Below are 21,716 nucleotides of genomic sequence, written 5' to 3' on the forward strand. Positions count from 1 at the left end.
TAATACATGGGTGAAATAATCATAGCCAAGCGGGATCCATTGGGTCAGAGAGTTTTCGTGAAAGAGGCAGGATTCTGGTTAGGCCTTTGAATGGTTAAGCCTTAGAAAAGCAGAGGCAAGGAGAGACAAGCCAAGAGAACCAGGTGCCAGGCACAGTGGTGGATGCTGGATTTGAAGCAAGAGTGGGGTCTAGGGCTGTGGTTCGGTGGCAGAGCACTTGCCTAGCACATGTGAGGCACTGGGTTCCATCCTCAGCACCACATAAAAAAAGAAAAATAAACAAAATACAGCTTTTAAAAAAAATGAGTGGGTTTGCATGTTATTTCATTTATTCCTTTCAACCCCCTTAGGGGGTTATTTCAGAAGAGGATGAAGATGGATTCAGAAGAGGATTTCAGAAGAAGATGAAGTAGCTTGTCCCCACTGGAGGCAGATCTGGAATTAGAAACTAGGTATGTCTGACTCCAGAGTCCTTGCCATTGTCACTACCGCTGAGCGGGGAATGAACACAATATATTTAGAAAACAGGAGGAAGCAGGGATAGCGACCACAGAGCCATACCGTTAAGAAACAGGCGAGGGCCGGGCGTGGGGCCGCTGGCCTGTAATCCCAGCAGCTCAGGAGATGAGGGCAGGAGGATTCCAAATTCCAGGCCAGCCGGGCACCTGAGAGAGGCCCTGACTCAAAATAAAAAATTAAAAGGTCTGGGGATATAGCTCAGTGGTAGAGCACCCCTGGTTTCGATCCCCAGTACCAAAAATAAAATAAAATAAAAATAGGGAAGTTAGGTAAGTTTGCTAAAAGGTATTGACCACATGTCACAGGGTCATGGAAACCAGACAGAGACATTTGAACTTGACTTGTGATTGGTTACAGAAGAGCCATTACGGAAGGTTTTGAGTAAGGGAGTGACCAAAGGGACACCTTGAGCAAAGATCAGCGGGAATGGGGAAATGGGAGCTTTGAGTTCCTCAATGAAAGAAGTGGCACTGACAGTAAAGGGGGCCTCGGGGTGCAGTGGAGGGAGGGCTGGACTCAGCAGCTCTGGCTTAAATGCAAGAAGAGTTTAGAGTCTCTCTCCAGACTTCCTTCTTTCTTCATCTATAAATCAGGCACAGTGAGATTTAATCAAATGACTTCTAAAGCTTTACTTTTCAAAGTGTGGTCCTCCAACCAGCGTGAATGGCAAGATCCAAAAGCATTTCAGAAATACAGAACCTCAGCCTGAGCACATGGTGGTATGTGTCTCTTGTCCCAACTCTTCAGGAGGCTGAGGCAGGAAGATCCTTTGAGTCCAGGAGTTTGGGGCTAGCCTGGGAAACATAGGGACACCCCATTTCTAAAAAAAAAAAAGAGAGAGAGAGAGAAAAGAAAGAAAATCAGAATCTGTATTGAAAGGATCCATGTGCACAATAAAGATTGAGAAGCACTTCTCTAAAGTGACTTCCAGTTCCAAAATGAAACTATTTCTCACTCAGTTCTCAATTCTGTCACTTCATGGGAGGGAAAAAAACAAAAGTTGGGTTGGGGTTGTGGCTCAGTGGTAGAGCGCTTGCTTAGCATGTGTGAGGCACTGGGTTCCCTCCTCAGCACCACATAAAAAAATAAATAAAATAGAGGTATCGTGTCCATCTGCAACTAAATAATAATAATAATAATAATAATAATAATAATAATAATAATAATAATAATAGTAATAAGTTTACTTGTTCGCTTCATTCGTACCCTTTTCCTGATCCTAACAGCTTCTCTGAGGCTTACCCACACCAGGTCTTAGGTTTTAGGAAACACCAGTGGGGTGGTGCTGCCACCTTATGGCCATATTCAGCAAGTGCACTTAACTCTGTTCTCACTAGCAGAGGGGGAAGGTTGGCAGGAGGGTGAAGTCCAAGTCCCAAATGCAATAAGAGAATCACAACTGAGCACAATGACTGCAAGTAACTGTCAGAGATTGAGTTCAGCCTGCATCAGAGAGCAATGTTATATTTAAAAAGACAGTTTTTATAATACCCAGTAACGTGGTAGTAGTAGAAAACATGGATTCCCAGCCAGGTTCTGCCTTTGTGACACTAAAAATCACTGTGTGACAGCTGAACACAGTGACTCAACCTATAATCCCAGCAACTTGTGAGGGCAAGGCAGAAGGATCCCAAATTCAAGACCAGCTTCAGCAACTTAGCAAGACTCTGCTTTGTTGTTGCAGTTTCTGGTACCAGGAATTGAACTCAGGGGCACTCGACCACTGAGCCACATCCCCAGCCCTCGTTTGTATTTTATTTAGAGACAGGGTCTCACTGAGTTGCTTAGTGCCTCACTGTTGCTGAGGCTGGCTTTGAACACTCAATCCTCCTGCCTCAGCCTCCTGAGCCACTGGGATTACAGGCGTGCACCATTGCGTTCCTCGACACTCTGTCTTAAAATTAAAATTTTGAAAAAGAATTGGGGCCATAGCTCAGTGGTGGAGCACTTCCTGGTTTCAGTCCCCAGTGTCACCCCCCCACACACATACACAAAGAAAAGCATGACAGGTCTTTTCAATCACCCAGCCCCGCCTGAACTCTGCCAGTAAACATGTAATTTTCCAAGGAAACTTCCTTCTCCTGGGACAGCTCTTTTTCTTCCTGAGCCAGATGATGTATGCTCCCCAATGCTAGTCCTACTCTGCCGGCCCCCAAGGAAATCTAATACCTCTTCACACAACAAACCTTCAAACCCTTGCAAACAATCCCCAATGACATAATCAGAAGCCCATGCAGCAAGGGAAGAGCAGCAACCACAGTTGAGACTGAACTCTAGGAGTGTCCCAACACGGCCAGCAGGGCAGAAGGAATACCTGCTTCCCCATTCAGCACTGCACCCTAGTTTGAAAGCCAAACACCACGTCAGTCAGCTGATGTGGGAGGAGTGGTTTCTCCTACCTGGGCTGCTGCAGGGGTTCCTTGCCTGCGTAGGTATCTACTTCTTTTTTGGCACTGGGAATTGAACCCAGGGGCGCTTACCCACAGAGCCACATCCCCAGCCCTTTTAATTTTTTATTTGGAGATAGGATCTCACTAAGTTGCTTAGGGCCTTGCTAAGTTGCTGAGGCTGGCCTCGAACTTGTGATCCTCCCTCCTCAGCCTCCGGAGTCACTAGGATTACAGGCGTGTGCCACTCCGCCTGGCTATACTTCTTATGTAGTTTTATTTTTTTAAGGAATATTTATCAGCCCCTGTGCAGGGAAGCAACAAAGAGGAATTGGACCTGGTCCCTGACCTCACAGACCCCAGGCCACGGAGGGGACCTAGTTCAAAGCCAGATGCCTACAATTCAGTGCGAAACACCACAGTAGAGGTGAATATTGCATTTTTGCATTCATTTTACTAATTCCTTATGAAAAAGCTTCCACTCCTGGTTTTCTTAGCTCTTCCTTTCAAGCTTAAAGTGGAGAGAGGGGGTTGGGGAATGTAGGTGTCTCAGACTGTCCTTTTCAGTCCCTATTAGACTGAGCTTTTCTTTCTGGCTAAGGAGCATGGTTTTGGGCTCCCACTTCAATCTGAATATGCTCGCTCTCTTAGCAGGGTATTTGGGTATGCAGCAGCACTTTACAGAAAATCTAGGAAGCCAGGAAACCTGTGTTTTAATGCTGTGACTTTGAGACTGGCTGATGGCATTGAGCTAATCATATAACTTCCCTGCACTTTATTTTATTTATTTTGGGGGTACCGGGGATTGAACCCAGAGGTACTTCACCATGGAGCAACATCCAGCTCTTTTTATTTTTTATTTTGAGGCAGAGTCTTGCTAAGTTGCTTAGACCTCCCTGCACCTTAACGTTTAGTTCTGTAAAGTGGGGCAGGGGGGCACGTCTCCATCGGCCTGTGGATTTGGGGCGCTCCTGAGACCTTGCTCTGCTCGCTATCCAACACGCAGCAACTGGCAGGCTCACATCAGGCACTGCAGACTTCAGTGATTAACACATGAGTGACAGGAAGGCGAAGGGTGGATTTGGTCAGCAAAGATCCTCCAACGCTGGCCAACTGCAGGAATGAATGGGGAAACCAATTTCCCAGGGAGAATGGCATCTGCTCCCTACTGTCACCTGCCCTCTTCCAGGGAGGGGACCTTTAAAAGTCAGACTCTTAGGACACAATAATGTTTCCAAGATGGGACATAAAAGGTTGTCAACGTGTGTGTGTGTGTGTGTGTGTGTGTGTGTGTGTGTGTTGCAGTACTAGGGATTAAACCCAGTGGTGTCCAACAACTGAACTCCGACCCTGTACTTTTTTTTTTTTTGGTACCAGGGATTGAACTCAGGGGCACTTAACCACCAAGCTACATCCCCAACACTTTTAATACTTTATTTAGAGACAGGGTCTCACTAAGTTGTTTAGGACCTTGCTAAGTTGCTGAGGCTGAATTTGAACTCACAATCCTCCTGCCTCAGCCTCCCAAGTCACTGGGATTATAGGCATGTACCACCGTGCCAGCAGAAGTTGTCAATATCACTAAGAGAAAAATCCATTTGTCTTACAGGTATTTTGTTGTTCTTCTTGTTTAATTTTTACTTGGTACACAGGATTGAACCCAAGGGTGCTTAATCACTGAGCCACATCCCCAGCCCTTTTTAATATTTTATTTAGAGACAGGGTTTCAATGAGTCTCGATAAATTGCCGAGACTGGCTTTGAACCGGATCCTCCTGCCTCAGCCTCCAGAGCCGCCAAGACTACAGATTATGGGAGCTTTATATCAATGATCCTGAAGGACCCACAGTCCCTCCCATGGTACACCCACCCCAAGTCCAGGGAGGGGGAAACCAGACAGAGAACTGACAGGGAGCCAGGACCTGAGGAAACAGGGTCAACAGACCGAGGGGACCTGGAGGAAGGTCTGAGGAGCCCCCTGATCCCACCGTGACTTCGGCGTAGACGGATGGACAGGTCCACAAGGGAGGCGGACATCCCACCAGGCTCCGTGCGTGCACGCCCATTTCCCAGTAAGGTTTTCTTCCTTCCTATGAATCGCACGTCCACACACTCTCCCATCCTTCTGGCCTAATTAAGGGGTTACGTGAAGATCGCTCCATTCAACAAATATCTGTGGGGTGCTCCCACAGAGCCAGGCCCTGCATGAGTCCCGTGCATGAGTCCCGTGAGTCCCAGGAATACCTTTTTTTTTTTTTTTTTTGGGTGCTGGGGATTGAACCCAGGGCCTTGTGCTTGCAAGGCAAGCACTCTACCAACTGAGCTATCTCCCCAATGCCCCCAGGAATACCAAAGTGAGCCATCGACAGCCCCTGGCCTCAGAGTTTCCCCGACCGATTAGCTCCAGACTCCAGCCTCCTGACACCCCACTGCACCATCCTCCTCTCTGCTCCCCACCAGCCTAAATTCCGCCCCACACCGTAAGACCCAGCTCAAGTGCCACCTAAACAGGGTCCCTCTCCATCCCCCATGAACTCCTGCCACCTCTGAGAGTTGACTCCACAGACACCTCCAGGTTTTATGACGCATACGTCATCCCCTTGGTTAGACTTGAGTACCTCGAAAACAGAGACCACTTTTAGAATTTTCCAGAAAGCAGCCAGAGCCTTCGACTTTAGAACACTCTCCCACACGACAACAGCCTGAGATGATTTGAAATCTGAGGGGAAGGAATGATGGAACAAAAGACAAAATGGATTTGACCTGCACCTCGCATCTTCCCCCCGCCTGGGAAAACAAAGCCATCCCACCCTCTCACTCCTAAATGGAGGCTTTCAGGGAGGACTTCCTTGTTTCCTATTCCTTCAGCCCCCACAAATATCACCAGGATTCGAGCTTCATCTCTCCTCTTTCTTTGGCAAAAGAAGTCTCTGGAGCAGGCGTCAAGTTTGTGAGTTGCTGAAGTTCCACAACTACTACAGACTGGATTGTGAATGTCCCCCAGAGCCCGGGTGTTAAAGGCACAGTTGCCAGGGCATGGCGCACACCTGTAATCCAGCAGCTCTGGAGGCTGAGGGAGGAGGATCAGTAGTTCCAAGCCAGCCTCAGCAACATAGCAAGGCCTCAGCAATTCAGCAAGACCCTGTCTCTAAATAAGATTAAAAAGGGCTGAGGATGTGGCTCAGGGGCTAAGCACCCCTGGGTGCAATCCCTGATACCAAGGAAGGAAAGAAGGAAGGAAGGAAGTTAGGTCACTGGGAGCGTGGACTTTAAGGGGACATCAGGGCCCTGGCTCCTTCCTGTCTCTTCTTTGCTCCCTGGCTGCCATGAGGTGAGCAGTTTCCTCCACCATGTGCACCTGCCCCTCCACAGGCCCAAAAGCAACAGGACCAACCAGCCATGAACTGAAACCTCCAAAACCGTGAGCCAAAATAAACCTCTCCTCCTTATAAGCTGATTATTTCAGGTATTTTGTCACAGTAATGCAAAGTTGAGTATCACGGTAACCTTTAATGTTTACTCTAAGTATTATTAACTTTCTTATTTTGCCTTGAGGCATTCAAACAAGGTATGGAGCCAGGAGCCCCAGCAGCCTGGGCAAACATATTTTAAAGACTCCTTCACTCCTGTGACTCCTGTTTCCCAAGCCCTCTTGAACCAGTTCCCTCTTCTTTGAGATTGGAGCGACTAAGCCACAGCCATATTCCTGGTGAACAATCAGGCTGGTCTTACCCACTGCTCCAGGGGCAGCATTCCGGGCAAAGGAGAACTGCTTCTTCAGGGTCCCAAACACCTTACACGGCGAGAGAACTGGTGGGAATCGTAAACAGAGGACAGGGGATCTTCCCAGGCAACACCATCACCATTGCCAATCCTTTGCCAAGGACAGAAGTGGGAAGGACAAAGGGGAACCAGACATGTCATCCTCTCTTGCCAACCCATTCCCACTTTCTTGCTAGAGATAGTCACTGAAAGGTAGAAGGAAATTCGAATAAGCAAGTCTTGAAGATATCAGAGCACGCGGTGGGGTGGGGAGGTAGGGAGGGGGACCAGAAGGAACAGGTTCTACTGCCCAGTTGCCAGTCACTTATGCACTCAAGAATGCTAAGTTTCTTTTGTGTGACCAGTTTTACCTCCCAGATTCCCGTAAAGCACCTGATCCGATCTGTTATCTAACCACAAGGGCAGCGTGCCTTTCCTGTTCTTACTCTCTAAAGGGAACACTAGCCTGGGACTGAGGTGCTGACCACCAGCTGAGTGGACCATCTCAAGAAATCCGGAGCCTCTGACTGGGAACTTCCACACACAGGGCAAGCAGCTTCCAGCATCACCGACAGCCACAATGAAGGTTCTCATCCCATCCCTCCTTCTGCTGCTGCCACTCACGCTGACGTCCATGGTCTCTAGCAGCCAGAATCCAGGTAAATAAGATTATTTTTTTAATGAAGCAGGGAAAAGGGGCAGAAAACATGTCAAAACCGGCCACGCGTGCGTTAAAATGTGGCTCCTTTTGCTACAAAGATTTAGGGAAAGTCAGCCTTTCTGGGTGCCGTTTTTCTCATTTCCGAAAAGATGGAACCAGTACTTATACCCAAAGGGTGTTGTGAGAGTTAAAAAAGACATATGGTAAGGTCGGGGACTGTGGTGCACACCTGTACTGCCAGCTACTCGGGAGGCTGAGGCAGTGGGACTTTAAGTTTAAGCTAACGTGGGCACCTTAGCAAGACCCTGCCTCAAAAAAAAAAAAAAAAAAAAAAAAATATATATATATATATATATATATATTGTTCTCTCTCTCTCTCTCACACACACACACACACACACACACACACACACACACACACACACTAACTCAACCAAGATTTCCTCCTCTCCTTTCCCCCAACCCCTTTTCCACAAGAGTAATTCATTTCCCCAGGGCCCAGCTATGCGGCAGAGATCAGCGTACACTCAGAAGTGAAGTCCCCTGCTCCTTACACTGCCCTAGAGACGCCGCCAACAGTTTTCAATGATGTTTAGCGGCACTGTGGAAAGTAAAAAGCTCCCACCCCACCGGGTACCACAGTCCCAGCCGTCCCAATCGCTGTTGGGACCGCTCCCCTTTGGGGAAGCAGAGCTTTGGTCAAGCAGTCCCGAATCTGCTCCAGTTTCCACTAGCCCTGTGCACAGAAGAGACCCCGAGCACCGTCCCATCCCCAGGCCCACTCCGGAGAGCCACAGCTCCTGCCGTACTCAGCACTCCCCAGCCTGGCCTCCGCGCTCCATCCTCGACCTGCCTTTCCAGTCCACCCCTCTACTCACTCACGAAGACTCTGCTCCACCCAGACTCCACTTCTTGCTGTTCCGTGAACAGGTCCTGTGTTTGCCTTCCAGCTCAACTTCGCTCACTCTTCCAGCTCCAAACCATCTCCGCCCCAGTCTCCCTAGATTCCTCCAAGACAGACCTGAGCCCCTCACTGAGCGTGCTCAGCCCCAACTTGACTCTCTTTTTGCATTGATCATATTCTGCCTGTATTGCAAGGGTCCCTGTGCCCCTCCATTCCTGCCCCCTGGCCTTCTGGACTGCACCCTCCTTGGTGGCACAAATGGAATTGTGGCTCCCATGATCCTCGCATCATCCAGCACAGTACTCAGTAAATATTAGCCAAGTCCTCAGGTTTCTGAGTTCCACATATCGCCCCTTTGAGACTCGATACTGGGGTTTGATAGCAGCTCTATTGACTTTGGGGGCTGGACAGCTTTGGTTGTGGACGGGCTGCTCTATGTATTATAATGTGGCATCTATCTATTAGATGCCAAGAGTGGCCTCCTCCCTCCCCAACACGCCCCAGCTAAGAGCTAAAAATACCTCCAGACATTGCTAAATGTTTAGGGGGCGGGGCTTGACCACCCCCAGTTGAGAACTATGGGCTGGATCCCAATAGTTCTTAAACCTGGCTACATGTTTAGATTCAGCCTTTGAGCCAGGAGGACCCAGATCCAAACACTGACTCTACCACTCACTTTCCAACCCTCCACGAATCATTTAAGCCTCATTTTTACCATACTAAAACATACAATAGCCGGGCATGGTGGCGCATGCCTGTAATCCTAGTAACTGGAGAGGCTGGGGCAGAAAGATCACAAGTTCAAAGCCAGCCTCAGCAACGTAGCAAGGCCCTCAGCAACCCAGCAAGACCCTGTCTCAAAATAAAATATAAAAAGGGTTGAGAATGTGGCTCAGTGGTTAAGCACCTCTGGGTTTAATCCCCGGTGCCAAAAATAATGATAATAATAAAACACATAAAATAACATTTATCACATGGACTTGTGAAGATTAAATGATATAATGTTTATCTAGGATCGAGTACATTTCGTAAAGCAGTTGCTAACACCCGAGGGCAACAAACTGGGGAGAGCTCCCTGTGCTACCAAGTGTCTCTGTCACAAACCACATGCAATGGATGGGGACCAGGCTCCAGCCTTGCTTCCAGCCAAGCAGTTTTGCAAGGCCTGCAGAAGTCTGAGCCAATTCGTGACAGAAAGAATGACACCCTCACATTCTCCAGAACAATTCTCACAACAAAATCTGATCTTACTTTTTTTTTTTTTTTTTTTTTGGTACCAGGGATTGAACTTATGTGCACTTAACCACTGAGCCACATCCCACAATGATGTTATTAATAGGGATATGGATCAATTTCACAAAGAAACCAATGAATCCCATTATAGCAAATCCTATTGCTGTTGCCATGGCAATCTTCTGGAATTCTTTTCTATCAGGTTTGGTGCATCTTTTAACAAGACGAATCGAGTCCTTCACAAACTGCCGACTTGGCTCAACAAACTGCATTACCTGATCCATAATTGTCCCTCAGGTCAGCACCCTGCCTTCCTCGCCCAGCTGCCCCGATGCCCCTTGAGATGCTCACATCTGTGCTTTTCAATATGCTTTTCCCAGCAGAGAGGGAAAAAGGAAATGTGAGAATATTAAGAAGTACATTACTTATAACAACAGATTATTCATTACTTGTAATATTACTTAATTATAAAATTACTTACAATACCTGACCGTGTTAAGCACTCCTATGTTGCTGGGCATAGTGGCTCATGTCTGTAATCCCAGCTATTTGGAAGGCTGAGACAGGAGGCCAACCTGAGCGACTTAGTCAGGCTCTGCTTCAAAATAAAAAATAAAAAGGGCTGAGGGAGTAGCTCAGTGGGAAAGCACCCCTGGGTTCAAACCCCAGTACCGTGCTTACACATGCACACCCTCCTGTGTTGCAGGCTTTGTTCTAAGCACTGTACACTGTCCTCAGAGATTTAATGTATTTTTTACCTTTTATCTCTCATATTTTCTTTTTAAAATATTTTTAGTTGTAGGTGGACACAATACCTTTATTTGATTTATTTATATGCGGTGCTGTGGATCGAACCCCGTGCCTCACACATGGTAGGTGAGCACTCCACCACTGAACCACAGCCCCAGCCCAGATTTCTCATACTTTCAAAAGTGTAAAAATAGATTTCCAGTATATCCTTTATCCACTTTTTTCAAGTAACTCCTTACATAACCATAATACAATTATCAAAACTAGGAAATTGGCACTGATACAATAATGTTAACTAATTTTTGCTGATTATCCCATGAATGTCCTTTTTCTAGTCCAGAGTTTGATCCACGATCCTACGTTGATAAAACTGCTCTGTCTCCTTGGAATCCTCCAATCTAGGGTAGTTTCCCAGTGTTTCCTTCTTTCATACCTTGATACTTTTGGCGGTGGGGGGAGGGTTGGGTTCTAGGGATTGAACTGAGGGCGCTTAGCCACTGAGCCACATCCCCACCCCTTTTTATGTTTTATTTTGAGACAGGGTCTCACTAAGTTACTTAGGGCCTCCCTAAGTTGCAGAGGCTGGTCTCTAACTTGCAATCCTCCAGCTTCAGCCTCCCAAATCGCTGGAATTACAGGCATGTGCGTAGCCCTTAATACTTTTTTGAAGACTACTGGGCAAGTATTTTGTAAAAATGTCTCCAGTTTAGGTTTATCCAGTGTTTCCTCATGAGTAAATTCGGGTTATGCATATGGGGCATGTATCAGTTTTTCATCACTGTGACAAAATACCTGACAAGAACAACTTAAGAGGAGGAAAAGTTTATATGGGGCTCACAATTTCAGAAGTCTCAGCCCATTGTTGGCCAACTCCATTGCTCTCAGCCTGAGACGAAACAGATCATGATGGAAGGGTATGATGGAGGAAAGCTGCTGAGCTCATGGCAGCCAGGAAGCAGGAGGTGGAGAAAGAGGAGCCAGGGACAAGACATAGTCCAAAGCTCCCCGCCCCAGCCACACCCCACTTGCCTACAATTACCGCTCGCTCCATAGGCAGTAGTTCATTTAAATTATGAATCTATTGATGAGGTTACAGCTCGCATAATCTAATCACTTCACCTCTGAACATTCCTGCACTGCCTAACACATAAGTTTCTGCAGGGGACACTCAAATCCAAATCATAACAGGGCAAATACCACAGAAGTGATGTGTCCTTCTCAGTATGCAACACAAGGAGACCCAAGATACTGCCATCTCTCATTGCTGGTGATGTTAACTGGCTAAGGTGGTGTCTGCTAGTTTTCTTTACTGTAAAGTTAATGATTTCCCCCCTTGTAATTAATAAGTATCCCGTCGAGAGATACTTTAAGACTGTGCAAACATCCTACTCCTTATCATACTTTTGCTCAATAATTTTTAAAGTCCATTAATGACTCTTACCTACCACGATGATTACTGTGGTACTAACCAAATAGTGATTTTCTAGTAATCCTTCATTCCTTCTACGTTAGTAATTGGAATTCTCCTATAAGAAAGAGCACCGGGCACAGTGGAGCACACCTGTGATCCCAGTGATCAGAGACACAGGAGGCTGAGGCAGGAGGATCACAAGTTTGAGGCTAGCCTTAGTGACTTAGAAAGACCCTGTCTCAAAATAAGAAGAAAATGACTAGGGATGTGGCTCAGTGGTAAAGCACCCCTGTCCTGGGTTTGATCCCTGCTACAAATAGAAAAGAAAGAGAGAGAGAGAAACAGAGAGAGAGAGAGGACCTATTCCTCCTCCTTTTACTTATTGATTCAGTTATCTATTTCTATGAGTGTGGACTCGTGGATATTTATGAGTTATTATCCGTTACTATCCTTATTTATTATATTACTCATATTGTCCCTGAATTGGCCACTGGGGCTTCTTCAAGTTGGCGTTTGTGATCTTTTAATATCCCCATTATTTTTTTAACATTTCCTTACTTTCTGACACTACTATATTCTATGCTCATCTTCACTTTATTGGTGCAGCCCTGAAATCCATAACTTCTTCAGGGAACCCAGGTTCCTTTCTTCGGAAAATGCTGTTTTATAAATGATGGGTGATACATATATCCTTTGCTAGTGGCTTCCATTACTTCTAGTCCCTCTAATGGACAGAATTGGAAAATAACATAACACTTACTAATGTGCAATTAGCCACATTTTACAAATGAGGTAAATGAAGCCCAGACAAGTTAAGCAAGTTGGCTAAAATCACAAAGCAAATTTATAGCAGAACTGGGAAATCTAAATAGTGATAGATGTGCCACAAGTTCTAACAAGTACCCTTTTTTTGTACTGCAGATTGAACCCAGGGGCATTCTACTACTGAGCTAAGTCCCCGACCCTTTTTTAAAAATATCTGCATATTATTTCCTGAGCCTCACAAATTCCAAGAACATATTTTTACTTTATTTTTATTTTTATTTATTTATTTATTTTTTTTTTTTTTTTTTTTTTTTTTTTTGAGAAAGGACCTCACTAACTTGCTGAAGCTGGCCTCAAAAATTTGTGATACTTCCACCTCAGCCTCCCAAGTTGCTGGGATTACAGACCTGAACCACAGCCTTACGAGTAACTTTTTTACAAATAAATACCTGACAGCAGAAAGCCACATGCCTGATATTTCAGCATAGACGCCATCTTTGAAAAATAACCAGAAGTCCACAGTAATAAACACAATAATAACCCCCTTGAACTGAATGCCTGTCTGGGCTCATGGTAGCTCATATATTCCTCACAACTCTGCAAAGTGGAGATTAGTATCTTCATTTTACACATGAGGGAATCAAGAACCAAGGAAGCAGAGTGACTTGTCCAAGACTATCTAGTTCAGTGATGAAGCCTGTAGCTAACCCAGGTCTATCTGGATGTAAAGGCTGTTTGTTTCACTGTGACTACTGTTTGTTTCCCAAAACTAATCTGAGGTGGAACATAAATTCACATTTTTTTACTTTAACGATTACATGTTTAATACCTATTAGGAAAAGATCTAAGCATGCATCAAGCCTGTAATTTCACAGATAATATCACATAGAATGAGGCTATTTTGTGAAATAAATTTAGAGGAAAAGTATGAGGTAAATAATAACTGAGAAGATACAAGCTAGAGAAGAAATCATAAATCCTAGCAGCTCAAGAGGCTGAGGCAAGAGGATCTCAAGTTCAAAGCTGGCCTCAGCAACTTAGGGAGGCCACAGAGAAAGAAAAAAAAATCATAAAGACAGTCCCTGACTGCCTGAGGCTTGGAAGACATGATCCAACACTTCCAAGCAGCTTCATTTTTCAGCTGCATGAAACTGGCTTTCATGTGGGGCCACAACTATAACAACCTGGGTTTAACCTAAATGTGTCACTATTACCTTTGTGAACCTGGGCATTTCATTTGCTGTCTCTGGGCCTCAGTTTCCTCATCCAAAAATAAAGGAAATAGTTATTTAGTTAATTATTACAGCCCTTTTAAAGTAATTCATAATAATATCAAGAAATATAAGGCTGGCACAATGGCACACACCTGTAACCCCAGCTATTTTGGAGGCTGAGGCAGGAGGATCACCAGTTTGAGGCCTAGAAACTTAAAGAGGCCCTAAGCAACTTAGAAAGACCCTGTTTCAAAAAATAAAAAATAAAAGGGAATGGGGATGTAGCTCCATAGTAGAATACCCCCAGGTTCCATCCCAAGTACAAAAAGAAAGAAAGAAATTTTTCTTATATTTCCACCTGTATTTTCACTTTGGGAACTCTCTTCCAATGAGGGATATTTTTATTTTCTTTCCCAAGAAAATAATCCAAAATTTAGAAAAAGTTATAAGAATGAAGATCTTTATCAATATCTAAACATAAAAGCAATGTAAAGATTCAGCAATGGGAGAACAGTTAAATAATTTGGAAAACATATACTAGTGGCAATCATTAAAAATCTCTATTTTGGGGCTGGGGTTGTGGCTCAATGGTAAAGCACTTGCCTGGCATGTGTGAGGCACTGGGTTCAATTTTCAGCACCGCATATAATTTAATTTATAAATAAAAATAAATAAAATAATTATTTATTTATTTATATAAATAAATAAAAAACAAAAATCTCTATTTTGAAGATGACAAATCATCATGCTTTATGAAGCAGGGTGGAAATCTGTTCATGTACTGTGGTTGTCCCTACATAAAGAAAACCATATACAGGCCACACACCAAAATACCATCAGCTGGTAAGAACAGTGAGTTTTTTGTCATACCTCAAAACTTTCTCCAATCTAGTTGTATTACCTTGAGAATGAAAACCCTCCTCAATTAAGGGATTCAACTAAGTGATCTCCAAGGTTCTTTCTTGCTCTAATATTCTGCGTTTTTCCTCTGGATCAAGGAGTATAGGTCAGGCATGAGTGAAATATTAGAAAAGTTTAGAGAGCAGAGGCTACGCCTGTTTATTTTCACAGTGCTCTAAATAGCACTTGAGAACATTTGAAAACTAGCACTTGGGGAAATGATGTAACACCCTCCATCTGTGTAGCAGAAAGGGCACAAGTCTGGGAAATAGGGACCTGAATTGGACCAGATAATCTCTAAGGGCCCTCTCCAAACAACCTGCCCACCCACTTATTGAACAAACATTTACCAAAAACCTAGCATGTGCCAGGAGCTATGTAACAGAATGACTACTGAACTGTTGGTTGTACATCTAGTGAAGGAGAAAGATTTTGCTTTAGGACCATCGTAACAAAATATCATAGACTGGGTGACTTAAACAACAGAAGTTTATATCCTCACACTTCTGGAGGCTGACAATCCAAGGTCAGAGTTTCAGCAGAGTTTGGTCTCTTCTGAAGCCTTCTCCTTGCCTTGCAAACGGTTGCTGTCTTAAGTTTGGGCTGTTATAACAAATCGCCACAGGCTGGGTGGCTTACCAACCACAGGAATTTATTTCACAGTTCTGGAGGCAAAAGTTCTGAGACCAGAGCGTCAGTATGATTGGATTCTGATAAGGGTCCTCTTCCAGGTCGCACAGAGCCAGCTTCTTGTGGCAGAAAGAGTGAGAAAATCCTCTGGGATCCCTTTTATAAGGGCACTAATCCCATTCCTGAGGACTCTGCCTTCATGAGGTAATTATTTCCCAAAGAGCCAACTTCCTGATACATTAGGGGTTAGGATTTCAACATATGCACTTCATGGGGACACGGACATTCAGTTCGTAATAGCCCCCTTCTTACTGGATCCTCGCAGGGCTATTCCTCTGTGTGCACATAGCCCTGGGGTCTTTTCTGTGTGGCCAAATGGCATTTTCTTAAAAAAACATCACTCAGTGAATTAGGTCCCACCACACAGACTTGTTTTAACTTAACCACCTCTTTAAGGACCCCATCTCCGAAAACAGGCATTCGGAGATGCCGGAAGTTAAGGTTCACCATGTGGCTTTTGGGGGACATAGCTCAGTTTGTAACAAATTTCAAACAATGAGCTATAACTGGAAGAGGAGGAGGTTTGAGTTGCATTCAAAGACAAAGGCAACCCGGTGAAGGCATAATCCACCTGACAGGAAACACCGCTCCACAGAGAGCACTGTGCAGAGGAGGTGTCCTCTGGGCTCAGTTCCAACTTGAGAATCTCAAGTCTATAAGCCATCATCCTTATTGTCATAAAACTATTTTAAAGTCAAGGGTAGTGGTGTGTGCCCATGGTCCCAGCTATTTGAGAGACTGAGGCAGGAGGACTGCTTGAGTCCAGGAGTTCAAAGTCAACCTGGGGGCTGGGGAGATAGATCAGTCGGTAGAGTGCTTGCCTTGCCTTGCAAGCAGGAGGCCCTGGGTTCAATGCCCTGGTTCGATCCCCAGTTCCACACACACACAAAAAAAGTCAACCTGGGCAACACAGGAAGACCCTGTGTTTATTTACATATCTAATTTTTTTAGGCTGGGCACCGTGGCCCACACCTGTGATCCCAGCTGCTAGGGAGGCTGAGGCAAAAGGATCGAGAGTTCAAAACAAGCTTGAGCAACTGAGTGAGGCCCTAAGCAACTTAGTAAGACACTGTCTCTAAATAAAATATAAAAAAAGGGCTGGGGATGCAGTTCAGTGGTTAAGTGCCCCCAGGTTGAATCCCCCGTACCTAAAAATAAAATATATAAATAAATAAATAGAGAGAGAGAGAAAGAAGGGGGAGGTTTGGAGGGGGTTTGTTTGCTTGTTTTGTTTTGTTTGGGTATCACAATAAAATTGGCTTGGATAGGGGCCAAAAGAAGAGTGTATTTGTTCCAGAACACCAAAAGCAAATACCATCCTCTGACGGTTTCAACTGGGATTGTGAATTCAGATACAGCATCTCGGAGGTTGGATGGAAATCGTGGTCAGTGGAATAATGTCATCCTTGCTTTCACTCCTGAAGTCTTGAGGACAGGGGTACAGTCCTGATAAGCCCCGCCTTTTGTCCTCTCTTCCATTCAGAGGCCGTTCTTCACCTGCCTTCAGCTAAGCTTTTCTCCAGGCCAGATCGTAAATCTGATCCACCTAAAACACTGGTCTCCTGAAGCACCCTAGGTCCCCAGAGGAAACAGGAGGAGAAACGGAACTTCTTGACTTAGGTAGCACAATGCTGGGGACCATATCTGTTGGCCCCTGCCCTTTCCTGTGCCTGGAAGTGACCTGTTTCCTTCTGACAGGGGTCGCCAGGGGCAACAGGAACCAACACCAGGCTTCCGGGCGGCGGCTTGTAGAAGGCAGTGGAGACTGTGAGTGCAAAGGTCAGTAACTCAGCGTGGACAACAGAGGTGGCACCACGGTGACCCCAGCTCTGCCCCTTGCACCCCTCTGAGAGCAGGGCAGATGTTCTCCGAGCTGACCTCAGCAGCCCACTCCCTGTGGCACTGCTGCCTGCCTTCTTTCTGAGTCTCAGGCAAGAACTGGACTCCAAGGCCTAGGGAAGAGCTGGCCCAACCGCACGCCGTTCTCTTCCCCTTCCTCTTTTTCCAAAAATTCTAGGCTGACTTCCAAAAGAATTCACATTTTCCTGGCTTTCCAAAAGCATCCTGGATCCTATTCACAGCCTTATTTAACTCACAGAAAAAAAATGAAAACAGAGAGGCAAAATGACTTGCCCAAGATACAGCAGCCCTTAAAAGATAACACCTGCATGCATGCATGACTTTGTCAAAATAAACCCAACTATTATGTATAACTATAATGCACTAATTAAAAAAAAAAAAAAAAAGATATTGCCAGGCACGGTGGTGCTTGCCTTGTAATCCCACTTACTCAGGAGGCTGAAGCAGGAGGATCATGAATGCAAAGCCAGCCTCAGCAATTCAGCGAGGCCCTAAGTTACTCAGTAAGACCCTGTCTCTAAATAAAATATTTAAAAGGGCTGGAGATGTGGCTCAGTGATTAAGCACCCCCTAGTTCAATCCCCAGTACCAAAAAAAAAAAAAAAAAAAAAAAAAAGAGAGAGAGAGAGAGAGATAATGCCTAGATCTTACTGTTCATTCTGTGATCTTCCCAATGATATTTCCCTCTAAACCAAATCTCTGCCCGTAGAGGTCAGAAAAACAGCTCAGAAATCCTGGTGTTCAAATAGCCAGAGGTTTCCAGCTGTTCTGCAGTGACCCCCTTTCCCCACTCACTGCAGTAACAAAAAGGAAGCAGGAGTCCTGGAAGATGGCAATTAAAGCCCTGCCCTTCTCCCTGCTTGCCAACATACTGACCCTCTGTTATTTCAGATTGGTTTCTGAGAGCCTCTAAGAGAAGACTCATGACAGTGCCCAGGCTGCCAAAGAAGCGATGTCCCTGCGATCATTCTACCGTCAATGTGAAGAAAACCAGTAAGTTTCAAGAAATTGACCTTCCTTCAACCAAAGTCACTCCTGGGTGTCACTAGGGATGGAGCAGAGGTTGAGAAGCAGGATGAAGGGCAGGAAAAGCACACTGTCAGCCCTGGGCGCTCCAGGCTAACCTGTGAAGAACCAGGAAGAAAGGCAGAGCAGGGACAATCGCCCCGATACTAGAAAGGGTAACCGAATTCCTGGATTTTAGAACTTCAATGCTTATCTAGGGGAAGGAGATGGGGTACCAGGATCTGATCATCGATTTCTGAAGGTGACACCGGTGTTAGGGTCAAACAGGATATGACTCCTCCCCTGCCTAGTGTGGGCTGTTCTGTTTTGGTTTGGTTGGTTTGGGAGATGAGGTCTTGTCTTGTTGCCCAGACTTACAATCTCCTGCCTCAGCCTCCCAAGTAGCCGGGATTATACGCTGTGCTGCCACACCCAACTAGCCCAGCAGTTTTTAAGAATTATGGAGAATGGGATAAATCTGGATCCTTATACTCTCTTGATGGAAGTGAATTTGGCAGTATCTATAAAAAACTGTAAATCAGTGTACCTTCTGACCAGTAATCTTATTTCCAGAAATCTCAGCTATAGAATACTAGCATATGTACTCAAAGATGTATGTATAAGCCAGGCACAGTGGCTCTGGACCATAATCCCAGCTACTCGGGAGACTGAAGCAGAAGGATCACAAGTTCAAGGCCAGCCTCAGCAATTTAGTGAGACCCTGTCTCAAAAAATAAAAAGGCTGGGGGTGTAGGCTCAGTGGTAGAGCACCTTTGGTTTCAATCCCCAGTACCAAAAACCAAAACAAAGCAAAAAAAAAAAAAAATATGTACAAGAACTATGGTAGCATTTTTCTTGAAAAACAAATGGGGGAGAAAATGTTCATCAAATATAAATTGGGCAAATCTGCAGTTGTCAAAAATAATGAGGTAAGCCAGCCAGGCACAGTGGTGCACACCTGTAATCCCAGTGACTCAGGAGGCTGAGGCAGGGGGAATTTTGAGTTTGAAGCCAGCTTCAGCAAGGACTTAAGCAATTTTGCAAGAGCCTGTCTCTAAATTAAAAAAAAAAAAAAAAAAAAAAAAAGGATTAGTATTTAGTATTGAGAATACATAAAATATTCACACAAACCAGCATCAGGAAGGCAAGCAATACAATGAATAGGCAAAAAAGTTGAAAAGGCACGGGCTGGAGTTGTGGCTCAGTGGTAGAGCACTTGCCTAGCACATGTGAGGCCCTGGGTTCGATTTTCAGTGCCACATAAAAAAATAAATAAAGGGCTGGGGATGTACCTCAGTTGGTAGAGTGCTTGCCTCGTAAGCACAAGGCCCTGGGTTCAATCCCCAGCACTGCAAATAAATAAATAAATAATATAAAGATATTGTGCCCATCTACAACAAAACATATTTCTAAAAAAGAAAGAGTTGATAGTTACTTCTCAGATAAGGAAATCCAAATAGATAATAAACATGTGAAATGACACTCAACCTTATTACTGGAAAAATGTAAATTAATTTCAAAATGAGATTGTTACTATTTCATCAGCAAATCTGCAAAAGCTTTAAAGTCTGACAAGCCTAAGTGTTGGCAGAGAGTGGCGCCAAGAAACTCTCACATGCTGCAAACAGGAGTGTAAATTGGTAAATCACTTTGAAAAACCTTGACAGTTATTTTCTAAATTTTAAACTATGTGACCAAGCAATCTCACTCTCAGGTACCTACTCACAAGTACACCAGGAGGGCTGTGGATATGGCTCAGTGGGTAGAGTGCCTGCCTCACAAGCACAAGACCCTGGGTTCAATCCCCAGCACCGCTGGGAAAAAAAAAAAAAAAAAAAAGTACACCAGGAGACATGTATGACAATTTCATAGCAGCATTGCCATAACTACCCTAAACTGGAAACCAGCCAAAAGTCCATTGACAGTAGAATGAATAGGTAAGTTATAATACATTAGCATATTATGTGCGCAGGCGCGGGCACACACACACACACACACACACACACACACACACACCAGCATGAACGTACAAACTTCAAAGAATATAAATAAATCTTTCCCACATAACATGAAGGAAAAATACAAGACACAGTAACTATAGTATGTTTTTGTGTATTGTCTTTATTTTTTTTTGTATTGGAAAAATCAATGAACCCAGGGGCACTTAACCACTGAGCCAGATCCCCAGTATTATTTTTTTTTTTAGTTGTCAACGGACCTTTATTTTTTAATCTATTTATTTATATGGGGTGCTGAGACTCGACCCCAGGTACTCACACATACTAGGCAAGTGCTCTACCACTGAGCCACAACCCCAGCCCTATCCCCAGCCTTTTTTATGTTTTATTTAGAGACAGGATCTCACTAAGTTACTTAGGCCCTCACTAAGTTGCTGAGGCTGGCTTTGAACTTGTGATCCTCCTGCCTCAGCTTCCCGAGTCACTGGGATAACAGGTGTGAGTGCACTACCATACCCAGCCATCATGTACTCTCTTACTCCGCTTGGAGCTATACCCAAATACTATTGATGGGGTTGTTATAATAAACAATGGAAATTTATTTCTCACAGTTCTGGAGATTGGGAAGTCCAAGGTCAAGGTGCCAGTGGATTCAGGGTCTGGTGAGGGCACACTTTCTGGTTTATAGCTGATGCCTCCTAGCTCTATCCTGGCATGGCAGAAGGGACGACCCAGCCAGCTCCCTCTGCCTCTTTTATAGGGTGCTAATCCCACTTATAAGAGTTCTGCCTCTATATATAACTTTATGAATTTCTACACATGTATAATATTTTGCAATAATGAAATATTTTTTCAAGGTGCAGGGCAAAGCAATACATAAGGTATAATTTTATTTTTTTAAAGTAAACTGTTGTGTTTTATCAAAAGGTTTGGGAGAATATGTGACAAACTATTAACGGTGGTTAGCTCTAAGGAGGAGGGTCTAGTTGTTGAGGTTGTAGGAAGCCTTTTACTTTTCGCTGGGTATATTTTTAAAAATTTTTTTTCCACTGGACAAGTTGTACTCTTGACATTTTAAAAGTACTCATAAAAATTAAATTTTAAACATGCTTTTAACACTGGTCTCCCCCCTTTATTTGCACCATAGGACACCAAAGGCACCACAGGAAGTCAAACAAGCACTCCAGAACCTGCCAACAATTTCTCAAACGATGTCAACTAGAAAGCTTTGCTTTGCCCTTGTAGGAGCTCTGAGAGCTTTCTCTCCCCATTAAAATTCTCAGCCAAAAAGGCAGTGGGCACAAGAGCATGTTCTTATTCTCCCCACTCCCTGCCCCGCCCCAAGTCACTCCAGTCCTATCAAATGGCGTTTTTTTCCAACATCATACTGATTACGGCTCCCCCAGTACCACCTTCTCTTGCCAGTCTTTTCCTGTGTCCTCCCTTACCTAGGCTTTGGCTTAACTATGTGAAAGAATCTAGAAACCCCACTCTCCTGGCTGGTCTCACTTGACATTAAATATGACAGTAAGTAGCAAACAGAAATCAATAAATGTTTTTAAATGTAATAGGTCAAAGTCATTTCTTCCAAATGGGGTCCAGCAACTCATATTCAATCCAGGTGACTCACTTTACCCTGTCCATGCCAAACCCAACCTGGATCCTCCACCTACTTCTTCCCACCTATGACCCTCACTC

The 21,716-nt window shown here is 44.7% G+C and overlaps 2 protein-coding genes and 1 long non-coding RNA gene across 3 annotated transcripts in view; 1 reads left to right on the forward strand and 2 right to left on the reverse strand.

Moving 5' to 3' along the window:
- Positions 1 to 407: 407 nt before the first annotated feature.
- Positions 408 to 21,716, reverse strand: part of LOC306648364 — a 45,624-nt gene continuing 24,315 nt past the window's right edge. Inside the window, exon 3 of the long non-coding RNA XR_013760364.1 lies at positions 408 to 1,339. This is a non-coding gene — a long non-coding RNA (uncharacterized lncRNA). The remainder of the gene's footprint in view (positions 1,340 to 21,716) is intronic.
- On the forward strand, positions 6,610 to 21,586 carry CXCL17 (C-X-C motif chemokine ligand 17). Its single transcript, XM_079118445.1, has 4 exons — positions 6,610 to 7,326; positions 16,894 to 16,974; positions 17,947 to 18,048; positions 21,166 to 21,586. The coding sequence occupies exons 1-4, from the start codon at positions 7,248 to 7,250 to the stop codon at positions 21,261 to 21,263; spliced, it is 360 nt and encodes a 119-aa protein (XP_078974571.1). The 5' UTR covers positions 6,610 to 7,247; the 3' UTR covers positions 21,264 to 21,586.
- LOC306647692 (protein transport protein Sec61 subunit gamma-like) lies at positions 9,522 to 9,807 on the reverse strand (the record flags this gene model as incomplete). The annotated part of the gene is made up of 1 exon (XM_079117199.1): positions 9,522 to 9,807. The coding sequence occupies exon 1, from the start codon at positions 9,747 to 9,749 to the stop codon at positions 9,522 to 9,524; it is 228 nt and encodes a 75-aa protein (XP_078973325.1). The 5' UTR covers positions 9,750 to 9,807.

The sequence above is a fragment of the Sciurus vulgaris genome (genome assembly GCF_902686455.1).
Source record: "Sciurus vulgaris genome assembly, chromosome: 17".
NCBI lineage: Eukaryota > Metazoa > Chordata > Mammalia > Rodentia > Sciuridae > Sciurus > Sciurus vulgaris.